The sequence below is a fragment of the Girardinichthys multiradiatus genome, chromosome 23 (assembly GCF_021462225.1).
Source record: "Girardinichthys multiradiatus isolate DD_20200921_A chromosome 23, DD_fGirMul_XY1, whole genome shotgun sequence".
NCBI classification, from domain to species: Eukaryota; Metazoa; Chordata; class Actinopteri; order Cyprinodontiformes; family Goodeidae; genus Girardinichthys; species Girardinichthys multiradiatus.
In genome coordinates, this window is record NC_061815.1 from 13,609,065 (window position 1) to 13,622,252 (window position 13,188).

At 40.2% G+C, this 13,188-nt stretch overlaps 1 protein-coding gene across 2 annotated transcripts in view; it reads right to left on the reverse strand.

Moving 5' to 3' along the window:
* The window catches only part of gpc3 (glypican 3), a 198,136-nt gene that overhangs the window by 172,209 nt on the left and 12,739 nt on the right, over nt 1-13,188 (reverse strand). For both annotated transcript variants that reach the window (XM_047353254.1, XM_047353256.1), the window contains exon 2: nt 4,917-5,078. In XM_047353254.1, coding sequence (XP_047209210.1) covers nt 4,917-5,078 — 162 coding nt within the window. The remainder of the gene's footprint in view (nt 1-4,916; nt 5,079-13,188) is intronic.

Here is a 13,188-nt window from a genome sequence, read left to right on the forward strand (position 1 = left end):
AAATCATCCGTATTAAGACAATAAAAGACCTGAAATATTTCAGTTAGTGTGCAATGAATCTAAAATATATGAATGTTAAATTTTCATCATGACATTATGGAAAATAATGAACTTTATCACAATATGCTAATATTTTGAGAAGGACCTGTAGAAGGAGAACATGCCGCATAGAAAAGGGTGTACAAAAATGCATCAAAAGCCAAGAAAGCTACTGAAATCTGTCAGTATTTAGAAAGCATCCTAGTTGCTATCAATGTCTTCTGGTTTAATATTAACTGATAAATATATAAAATGTTTCTCAATACAAAAGTATTGCACAGACTGGAACGATTGGTAAAAGCAAAGGGACCTTCTCGAAAAAGGTTTATTGTGGCAAAACATACGAACGACAAACCTGCATTTCTCAATCCAAAAGTGCCTCTTTGGGATATAGTGGAATGGGAGATTTCTATCAAGGATGTGCAGCCAACTAATCGTCACCGTGTGATGCTATCATGTCAATATGGAGCAAAATGTTTGGGGAATTTTCCCACATCTGGTTGAGTTGTTGCCATCAAGAATTAGGACATTCTGAAAGCAAAAGGGGACCCAACCCAATACAAGTAAATATAATGAATCTAAAGGATGTGTGTAAAAAATTGGGCATTTTTTTCGCAAGGCTATTGTAATTTATATTTTAATTTACAAAACCAAGCCTCATTGTGTATGGACAGTCAATATAATCCGAAAGGCTAACAATCTTATTAGCTTTTTAAACTTAAGAAAATTAACATCCATAAATATTTAAATTTCAAATTAGGGGTTTGTAGTTAATAATCAGACACGTCTTCTACAGTAATTCAATATTTAACTGTTCATTATAACTGTGTCAGGCCTCTTCAGTATTGTTAGTAATCCTAAAAAGGGGACATTCAATGTGTTAAACTAAGAAGCTGTTTTCATGAAGTTTTTGGAAGTACACAGGAGTTTACAATGATATTTTGTGGTATTCATTGTGAAACCATTACAATTTATCATAAAAAGTATTCAAAAATATTGCAGCCTTTTTTGGCAATAGATTGTATAGATGTGAATACATGTCTCTGCAGTGCGAGACAAAATTACAAATTAAAATAATGATAAAAGATGTGTCAATTATTAGTTATTGTACGCTTGAAATCTCAGGCTATTTTCTTTTAGTTGCACGACAGACTTCTGAGTTCCTGCAGAACCACATCAGACATTTAAAAGACAATGTTGTTATCCCAGGCGAGTATTAGGATTTATGTTGAAAGATATATAATTTGAGTTTAAAGGACCATTAAGTGACTTAAACATGTGTACTGTTAGAAAAAATGCTAAAAGTAATGGTAAGTAAATTAGTCTGATGCACAATTAAATCTTCTTTGTCTATGGAAGTTGTTTATGCAAAAATGACAAAATGGACTCCTAAATCGACAAATTCAACCAACAGTGAGCAGGAAAAGCAATGTAGGTTTGAGAAGATGGGTTGATGAACTCACCTATGAATTAAAATGAACTCTTTTCATCTATCATCTCAGAAAGGATGCTTAAGTTCATCCATTACATTGTATTTTCCTAATACTAAGAGATCAGCTAAGGCTCTTAGATGGTCAAATGGCACTTAAGATGTCCACAGGGGGCCACACGTCATTAGAAATTCCTAACATAATACCTACTGTATTTCTAGGTATTGATCATGAGGAAGCCTAACGATAAGGCTGCCAGTTATCTAAATGCTTTAAAGATGGCATTACTTTGCAGTTGTTTGGAGAAGTGGATTTCAAAAGGGTGAAAAAATTTGGTGTGTTGTAAAGCTTGGGAAAGAGGAGCAGGTGGAGTCAGTGGAAGAGACGGGGGATGCAGGGATAGTGAGAGCATATAGAGATAGGAGATAATGGAGTACGGAGGGGAAGGCCTTTGATCTCTGGCAGAAGTCAGCAATGAAGAAAAGAGACAGATAGCGGCAGAGACGATTACAAACAAGGCATGCACTCAATTCCCAACAGCACCACGAACGCAAGAGGAAGAGACAGGCAGAGAGAGAAGGAAAAGTTGAGCAGATTGGGTGAGACAGGACAGGTTCAAAGATAGAGAGATGAGGCAGAGGGAAACAGATAGGGCTAGGATGTTAAAAGGATTTCAGTCCAGAGGCTGTTTGGGGAGTTTTCTCAAGCGCTATGCTAAAGCAATTAGTATTGAACCCCTTCTTGGAAAGTGAAGCCAAACCACAGTGGCAGTCTCTAACATAGTTAGGGGCGTTACAACCAAGTCAAGCAAACCCCACGGTCCCCATTAAACCTCAAGTTTAAATTGGCGTGTCAGGATAGTGCTGCTTTTTACAACCCACAAGTGGGCATGGTTGAAAACGTTGGCCCAGCAAGTGTGCACAACCCACTTCAAGAGGAAACCCCCGAGACAATAAACAGCACTGCTTTGGCAGATTAAAAGGACCTGTGTCAAGTGGCATCAAAAGCTCAGTGTTGAAAGCAAAAAGTGACATCTGATAACAACAGTTGCAAATATAACTGCAGGGAAATGCTGTATAAATCTTTGTGTAACAGTGCAGAAACTATAGCTAGGAAAGTTTGAATTCTGTAAATATGAAGGCGTCCAAAATAAGAGCGTGGAAAAGAGCCTGTGAGATAGAGCCTCTACTTTGACTACGAGGCAGATGAACAGAAAAGGACAAAATGCTAACGGATGCCGGATGCTAGCTGCGTAACGCTACAACCAAAGTTCTGGTGCGAGAGCAACTCAAAAAGATCAGTGAAGCTCCTTAATCTGCTGCAGTGAAGTAGTAAACATCCAGGAGGATCCAAACCAACGTTATCTATTTAAATATCTGCTACTTACGCACAGCCCCATTGCAAAGTTGAGGGCATCTGTGCTCCCCCAAACTACCGTGAAAATAATAGAAATATTTTCAGTGTTAAAATGCTAGAAAAATCAAATAGTGTCCATTTTTCCTTTGAATTTTTACATTTAAACTTTAGATGTTTAAGAACTGCATTTTCTATGAGATAGTTTCTTTGTTTTGTGAAGTGCCCAAAGATATGTTTATCTGAAAGTGATATGGAAACACTGAACAGAAAATAAATTAGGATCATACCTTGAAGAAAGGAATTAGCTTCAAAATGAACTTCCATCCCAACATTATCAGTTCATCAGCATTGCTGTTGTTCATTATCTGCTCTGGATTTGAGCCTCCGTTACATCTCTGTGATAAATCCAGATAATCTCTGATTGATGTTCAGCTTTGTCTGTAGTCCTTCAAATACATGTAGGAAATAATGTCTGACGTTTTCACATGTGCTTTCTCAACAAAGCAAGATAAGATCAAAAACTGGTGGGCGAAGAAATTAAAATAGGATAGAAAAAAAGTTTGATAAGAGGGTAATTTAGCTTATATTCAGCCACGGTTAAAATAAAACAAATACTGTACATCTACTCTCTAGGCCAGTGTGTCATTGGATTAAATTCTTTTTTTCCCTTAGAAATGTCCATGGTTCAATAGAAATAATCATTAAATATCACTAAACAATATTACTAAACTCTGCAATTCAGGAACATTAATATTTCTTATGCAGCCACAGTGGAGAAAGACAGCTAAACTGAACCAAAACGTTTTGTCAGCTACACATTTTTCAACAGGAAAAAGGTATTTATCTGATTCTGCATTTAACTGAATTACTCATGTGATACACCTTCAAGCTAAACATAAACATCCCAGATACTGGAGAGAAAATGGCTACCTGTAGCATCCAATTAGCCAAACTCTCTACATTCTGCAAGTCAGGGGACTCTCGGTTGAAAGGGCATGCTGCATTCAGGTACATCTGAGACACTAGGTTGTCGAAATATCATTACTTCAAAGTAATCTAAATATATATGCCAAATATTGGCACAGTCCTATTTGAAAATTTCTAAACATTGACCATTTTATAGTGTTGATATTGTTGTATAGTCTATCAATCTATCTATCATTAGCTATGGCCTCTTATATTACATTATTTATTGAAAAATGTCCAAACAAATCTCGAGTCAGTTTTATACTTTCCACTTTTTTTAAGTTTTGGAACAATGGAAATTCTATCTAATTTCAGAAATGGAAATATTCTTTGTTTACTGCAACCCGAAGTAAAAATAATCATACATTTTTATTATTTTTCGTGATTGAAGAAAACTTGCCAAACTGTGACTGCAAAACCCAAGCTGTGATTTTTGTGGACCGTTATATACATAAACTTTGTTGTATTTACATTTACATTCTTCCAAAATATTTTAGAGCTAACTGTTGAGCTAGATATTGGTGTCACAATGTGCACTGTGTTACTTCCGAGCCCTTATCATTGTTCCAGCAGGTGTCACTTCACTCTTCTTTAATCCCTCTTACAGGAGTCACTGCCTCCTTTACCTTCAGTGTTACGCTCTCTGGCTGCAGATCCTGAATGTCAGTATCTCTGAAGTACCACATTTTCCACATCAGTGTGTTGTCATTTTGCATACATCTGTTAGCTTTAACCACACATACCAGTATCTGGTGGCTGCTCTGATCCACCGTTCCTGGGCTGCTACTGACTAGCTCTGCTGTCTCAGTGAAAAACATTCCTCTCCAGCTGCAGCGTGCCAAATCCCAGAAGCCTGTCGCTTTCAGGAGAAACACGTCTAGGGCCAACAGAACTACATCTAAAGTCCCTCAAATCACGTGTTTGCCATTCTAACATTTAGCTGAACAGCAGGTGAATGTCTAACCTCTGTCTGCGTGTGCTTCTACCATAACAATGTTTGACTCCCCATAGTAGTAAGCACCTCATGTAAAAAGCAGCACAGCAAGGAAAGTGAACACTGCAATGATTTGAACTTAAGCAATGTGTGTTTTAGACAAGGATGACCTCAGTATATGAGCTGCTTACCTTGGAATATAGCAGCGTTCTGGATGATGAGGCGTTTGAGATGAGCGCTGACAACCTGCAGACCTGACTCCATGTTGCTGCGTGCAGCCACCTGATACCGCTCCTCCATCTTCTTGGAACAGCAGGTCGGGCCTTTGGCTTGGCAAACCTGCAGATCTGCACCTGGCAGCAAACCAGCAGAGACAGGATGAGCAGAGGGAAGGAGCTGCATGGCAACTCTTGTTTTAATTTTTCTAAAACAGGAGCCTCTTACAGCTCAGACACACACAAACAAAAACAAAAAAAAAACAACTCAGCATCATCCTCTGTAGAAAATGTAATCTACCCCACATTCTGCACCCTTAATTAGTGTATTATTTCCGTATATAAGCTGTGTTATCCGGCAGAGCTGAAGTCAAAAGTAAATTGCTGTCTGAAATTGACTCATTTTGATGCACAGTCATGCAATACAGATATGTTTTGCAGCACTCCTAAGAGATCAGTTTTGTCAATAGAAACCTTTCCACCACTCAAGGCTACGCCTGATCAAAAAATCTTTTTAGGCACAAGAATCAGGAAGTGTTCAATATGTATGATATAGAAAAAAAGCAACGAAACAACATTGATGCATCTGAATTTGAATGCTGAAAGTTATACACACAGATAAAAAGTAATTAGACTCCTAGAGCTTTTTACTACAGCGCAGATGTATATTAGTAAAATGTAATAGGGACTCTTCATGGGGCAGATATAGCTGCACAAAATCAATGATCATCAAATTTGCTGGAGAGTAATCAACATGTTTGTGGACAGATATAATGACCAAGCAGGTGGGACTGCTTTGATAAAATCATTTGTGTTCTGACATGTCCAAATTATTTCTCCCTATGTTTTCTGTTGCTCTTTGTTCTTTTTACATCAGTCCACAGGAAACAGAAAAAAACAAAGTCCAATATTTTCAGGAGGGCGGGTAGTGGGTGTGGACTTTCATCCACAAGGCAGGGGTTGGTGACTTTGTCCCTTTCAGTCAAGCTGATTTCCGGACCAAACAATTAAGACCTATAGTACCTTGTAAAAGTAACCATACACCTAGACGTTTCCACATTTTGTCACATCTCCACAAACTTCAAATGTTTTATTGGGATGCTTTCTGTGACCAAGAAACACAGCAGATAAAGTTGTGGAGAAGCTTGAAGCAGGGTGTGGTTATGGCACAATATCACATATTCCAATGATAATAAAATCTTTTAAATATGAAGTGGTTCTAGGTTTCTGATCAATCACATCCAGTCGTCCTCGTTGTTTTATGGTACCAAACAGGTTTCTCTACTACCTACTGCAGAGGTGGTGACCTCCAGAAGTTACTCAAACAACATGAGACTTATTGGACCTATTTGAGACTAATTCATACCCTTTAAATTTTGGCTCCAAAAGGACTAAAAGATCAACTACTTTTAAATGTTTCTTTAAAATTGAAATAAGTTTTTTGAAAAGATAAATTTATATACTCTGTCCTGATGTAGACAACAAAGGTATTGGTCCTTCTACCAATAGGATAATGTGAGTCCATATTATTTTTGATTGGTTTTTTTTTTTTTTACCTTTTTACGACTAGATGTGAGTTTCTAATCATCAGAATGTGTTTGCCTGATGAAGATGTATGACCAAAACATTGCATAACATATTTAGGAAGTTTAACAGTTTTGTCTTTTGACAACTGCAATAAGCCAAGAGGCCTGTGGTAACTCTGGAGGAACTGTAGAGACCTACAACTCAGGTGGGAGAATCTGTTGACAGGACAACTATTCGTTGTCCACTTAACAAATCAGGCTTTATTCAAAAGTAGCAGGAGGATGTCATTTTCGGTATAGATTTGACCCACATACAGAGAACACTCAGAAGGAAAAGTTTTACGGTTTTTATTGTCAATAAAGTAGTCTGGGACGGGAACACCAACTGTAAGGGAAGGAAGCAGAATGGATTGGTGAACAAACGAATGATATGAAGCAACTGATTACTTAGATCTGAGAAATGTCTTACTAAACTGTTGTAGCTAGAACCGCCAGGGGTAGAGAGATTCAGAGTCTTAACTTGCGAAGGAGGATTGTCCAGTTGTCTTTTCTGTTGTGAGCTTGGTGCCAACAAAAAGGAGCTCGGGTGCCGATGTTCAAGAAGGAGGAAGAAGCAGGGTGTGCTGATGCCTGGGTCCTGGAGTCGAAGGAAACGGGGAGCCGCCAGCTTGGTCCGTGTCCGAAAGGTTCAGACGGAAGTGAGAGAAATCCACACGAAGGTAGTTTCTTAACTCAGTAGTTAATAATCCAGATGCTCAGAGATACTGTGGAACGGAGTCAAAACTCAGCAAGGTAAACAAAGCCTCAGGTAGAAACCTGCGTGGGAACAAAATGCAAGATTACTTGAGTTCAAAAAACGAAGCACAAAATTAGTGGTGGCTGAGCTTGTTACCACTAAGGCAAACACTCTGGAATCGAAGTGCTGGCAGCTTCCCACTCAAGCAATCAGCAGATGGAAAACACCTGTCATCCAGCGCACCTGAGAACTCCAGCACCAACTGGAAAATGAATGATTAGAAAAACAAGTACACAATACACATGCAACACACACACACAGACTCTGACAGAGGAATCATATTGTTTAAAGAAATCTGTTAGAACTTCTGTTTGCAGTTTGTTGTAAGCCCTGCAGGTGACACAGCAAGAACGTTCTCAGTATGTGTGGGAGAAAATTTACACGTTACCCTGAACAGAACATTTTCACCATGAAACACTAGTGGTGGCAGCATCATGCTCATTGAAAGCTTTGCCTCACTAGGGGCTAGGGGAGCATATAGGATTATACAGTAAGATGAATGGCGCTAAACACATGACTATCCTTGCTTTTGGCTCAGCTCTTTCTTCGCCACAACAGCACCCACATTCTTGCAGACAAAGCCCCTCCTGCTTCAGTCAGAGACTGAATCCCAATCCAGAGGGAGTAAACTTTTTTCCAGTCAAGAACCATGGCTTCAGACTTAGAGGAGCTGACTCTCATCCCATTCTCTCCACACAACTATAAACTAAAACCAGAGCATGCTGGAGGTCATGGGCTGAAGAATCCAACAGAACCACATCATCTGCAAAAAGCCAAGGTGAGACTCCCAAACCCTATACCCACCTCTCAACAACTACACACTGAGATCCTTTACACACAATTAATCACTAAGAGATAAGAAACCCACACAAGTACACTTTCCTAGAATCCCCAAACCAACGAGTTAAACTTGACAACCATTGGAGATGTTGACTCAAATTTAGTATGTCTGTCTGAACAAGTCCAACCAGTTTAGTTTACATGATTACGAAAGGTTGAAAAAAAGAAATGACAGTGCTCACTCGAATGGGTATGCAGTTCCTGTGAAATTACACACGTACTGCCCTTAAAACATCTGCCACTTTCACAAAACACTTCAAGCTAAGATTAAGCCTCCTTCTCGCTGTCTCCATGTGTTTTGTGACAGGTATTCTAGCAATGAGGATTGCTTATGTAAATTGTTCTGCCCAGACTGTTGAGTACCGGACACACACACACACACACACACACACACACACACACACACACACACAGAGAGAGAGAGGCATGAAGGGATTGTAAGCAGCAATAGCTGTGACAGAGTTAAATAAAAGTTCCCTGGGAGCAGGGCAATGTGAAACAGTACAGTTAGTATTGTTTAGTGGAATAACGAGCTGAGACAGGTATAATGTGGCTAGGGGAGTAGAAGTCAGCCTGCCTCTGTTTCACCCCTGACTCATCAAGGGAGGCAGTCATAGCTCTGCATCAGCTTACCCCTACTGGGGGAGCCTTCTTTATAGGTCAAGGGGGTGATGTAGTGATGAGTGGTTATGCGACCAGCCAGCCGCAGGATTTTAAAGTGTAAATAAGACTGAGATGAGAAAATTTAAAAGGTGAATTTATCATTTAAATTTGAATCATTTGTTGAGGTAACAACACGATCGCTTCACTTAGTTCACCCATCATTATTGTTCCGAAAGAACCGTTTGGGGAGAACCACACGACACAGAGTTTATACATAGTGCTGACGTTGAATCCGAATGAATCCTCCTGTTGTCCCACACTGCTGCCTATATTTTTTTGTACATACACCCACAGCTGTGTAGAATATTGTTGTATCAACTTGTGATTTATGAATGGTGGAAGCTCAGAAGTGGCTTGTCTTCATTATTATTTTAGTTATCATTGTTTCTTTAACATGTCATCCAACAGCATGTATTTTGATGCACTTCCTTTTGAGTTAGTAAAGGTTAATGAACAAGGGTCAGGGGAATACGCATTGACACAGAAATGGGGATATATGGTTATTCCTTCATTTTCATGAAGTGCTATTTTAGAAGAAAAAAAAATTATCTGAAAAATTCAGAATTAGACCTCAAAGAAAAGATAAAAATCGCTACTAGCTACTAGCCCTTATATAAAAAGTGAGGGCTGCATGGTGGTGCAGTTGATAGCACTATTGCCTTGCAGCAAGAAGGTCCTGGGTTCAAAACCTGGTCTGGGGTGGGGTCTTTCTGCATGGAATTTGCATGTTCTCCCTGTGCATGTTTGGTTTCTCTCCAGGTACTCCGGCATCCTCCCAAAGTCCAAAAACACGTTGAGTTATTGGTCTCTCTAAATTCTCCTTAGGAATGAGTGTGTGGTTGTCCCGTGTGTCCCTATGATGGACTGGCAACCTGTCCTGGGTGTACCCTGCCTCACCCCCAATGACTGCTGGAGATAGGCACCAGCCCTCCTGTAACACTGCAAGGATAAGAGGGTATACACAACAGATTGATGGATGCAAAAGTGATTGTCCAGAGGGTTCATGGTTTTTTTTCCCTATGCAAATTAAATTTTGTTTTGATGCCTAGCACTGCACAATATATAGCAATTATATTGTAAGTGTACCCAATGTTAATTAAAATTGCTTTTTGGAATGCATTATTTATTGGCTAATACATTACAAATGTCAAGAATACACATTTTGCATGCCAATGGGATGTTTAGCCTGTTGGCTGGATTCTGACAGCATTGATTGCCCATACCTGATCCAGTTCACTGTGCTCATGATGCTAAAGGTCACAGAGAGAGTTGGAACCACCCAAAAAGACAAGACTGGGGAAAATGTTGATTTATTGCTGCTGATTTCCTCATTCCAGGATTTTTCAATGATATGATTGTCTAATCGTTATTTAATTTTGAGCAGTCCTTTTACTCAATAAAACATTCTAGAATGCACATTTTGAACCTTTACAGTAAAATTGTCTTACAACAAAGCTGTTACCAAAGGTTGATGTGAGACGGAGCATATAAAGAAAAGAAAAAGTAAATTCCTGCAGTTCTATGGGGTGACTTTCTAAAATACAACGATTGACAAAACATCTTATGCATTACTCAGACTGTACTGACATCAGAGAAAAATGGCTTGCTGGATTTCAGTCATGGGTTTTGCAACAGTAATTTCTGTGATAGCATGTTAAATCAAAATGCAAGCAGCAAGTTTCCTTCTTCTAGCCTACTTGTGTAAAATAATACACATACAGTGATGTAAACAGAACACAAGGACCCAGTTATTGAAAACAAAAAGGAGTTCCAGTGAAAATCCTTCTCTTCAGTGCTTCCCCCTCTATGCTACATGGCTGCCTCCAGATCAGTGGAGGCGGCGGTAATAACGTGCCAAACTGCGTTGAGAAGTTGTTTGCAGGAGTGACTCTTGAGAGGCATCAGTGACAAGGGGTCTGATTGATGGTTTGGTAAACAAATGTCAGGGGAGTCTGCCAGCTTCTGTGCGGGATGCACGGGATAAAGACATGGAAGCAAGATTAATTTGGAAGTGGGGGTCGGCGGGCTGGGTGTTTGGGTGAGGGGTCTCAGATTGTGAATATATCAGAGGAGGCCTGATAACTGGCGTGTCAAAAGATTGAGGGGAGAGGGGGTTAGTCAAGTTGGAGGGTTTATCTTTATAATAAAGGGGGTTCTGTTGGTATGAGACCTGCAGAGAATAGATTTTCACACAGGAACAATGCAAGCATAAAGAGGGTTCATCTACTTGGAGAAGCAACAAAGTGACAGCCTGGATAATTAATAACTGTGGAATCAAACAGAGGGAAACTTCTGTAATCTGCTGACACCCATCAAGGTTTAGGGTATGCAGCCTAATGAGCAAAAGAAGTGATAAAGCTGTCCAACGACACCTTTTGTATGCAAACTGACAGGCTTAATATCTTAAATCAATACCAACAAAAGACTCCTGACAGATAAGATCAGGTTAATTTCAGACTGCGGAGGTAGAATTATTAAACTTTTACGCAAGGTGAGCCTGGTCGCAGCGGAGGAAAGACGGGGATTTGGCAATTATTTCCTGCAAAACAGACAGATTCATCTGCGCGTTTTGTCGTGTTGCTGATGATAAATGTGTTTCATTACACAAGTTCCAAAGCAGTGAGGGGGGAAAGGGACAGGATTCCCACTGGAGTTTCACAAATAATAAAATCACACCGTCTAAATATAAAGCCTTTCTTGTGACTGACAGATCAGTTGGGAATAAGCTTCCTCAGTCTCTCCTTTTGCTTAAGGCTCAGCTTTAGTTCTCCTCCCACTGCTGTTCATTGTTTTTCTCTTTTCTCCCCTTCAACTGTGCAGTTTTGTTGCGAACTTGTTTTCACTTCTCCCACCTTGAGTTTAATAGCTACTGGGCACTGGAAGCAGCTTTCTATCAGTCTGTTATTGGTACGTCACTTTTGTGTGTGCAGGTGTGTGTATGAGTACTGTTTTCTGTTGCCTCTTCAGGACTTTATCTGGTGTAAGAACCAACCTTCTCAGGACCGATAAGACTTATGGATTAAAGTTTAAACCTGATACATGAAATGTCATTTTTCATGCATCAGGGGTTAGGGTTAAAGCTTAGGTGTGAACTGACATAACACAACACAACACAACACAACATAACATAACACAACGTAACATAACATAACATAACATAACATAACATAACATAACATAACATAACACAACGTAACATAACATAACATAACATAACATAACATAACATAACATAACATAACATAACATAACATAACATAACATAACATAACATAACATAACATAGACTGCTATTAGATTATCACAGTATGTAGGCGTGTAATAAAGACATAGCAGTTTTGCATTATTACTGTACTTCCTGAGGCAACTCAAAAAGTTCAACCTTCCACAGGAGCTGCTGGTCATCTTCTACACTGCCATCATTCAGTCTGTCCTGTCTTCATCCATCTCAGTGTAGTTTGGCTCATCCACAAAACAGGACAGGTGCAGACTGCAACGAATAATCAGGTCTGCAGAGAGAATAATCAGAGCTGACCTTCCCTCCATCCAGGACTTATTCAGGTCTAGGGTCAGGAAAAGAGCTGCTAAAATCTCTGCAGACCCCACACACCCTGCACATAAACTGTTCAGAGTTTTACCTTCAGGCCGTCGCTACAGAGCACTGTTCACTAAAACCAGCCGCCACAGAGACAGTTTCTTCCACCAGGCTGTTTCTTTGATGAACATTTAATAGAGTACAAAACAACAACATACAGATGTTGCAAATGTACCTTTTCTATTAGATAGGGGGTTGGACTGTTGGACTGGTGCAGCCAGAACAACCTTGAGCTCAACGCTCTAAAGACAGTGGAGATGGTTGTGGACTTCAGGCAGAACCCAGCCCCACCTGCCCCCATCACCCTTTGTGACTCCACAATTGACACTGTGGAATCTTTCCACTTCCTGGGAACCATCATCTCCCAGGATCTCAAGTGGGAGCCAAACATCAGCTCCCTCATCAAGAAAGCCCAGCAGAGGATGTTCTTCCTGCGGCAGCTGAAGAAATTCAACCTGCCAAAGACTATGATGGTGCACTTCTACACTGCCATCATTGAGTCCATCCTCACCTCCTCCATCACCATCTGGTACGCCGCTGCTACAGCCAAGGATAAGGGCAGGCTGCAGCGTGTCATTCGGTCTGCTGAGAAGGTGATTGGCTGCAGTCTACTGTCGCTCCAGGAACTGTACACCTCCAGGACCCTGAAGCGGGCAGGGAAGATTCTGGCTGATCCCTCCCACCCCGGTCACAGACTCTTTGAGACTCTCCCCTCTGGCAGGAGGCTGCGGTCCATCCGGACCAAAACCTCACGCCACAAGAACAGTTTTTTCCCATCTGCCACCAGCCTAGTTAACAAAGCCCGGAAACCACACTGACACTCCCAGG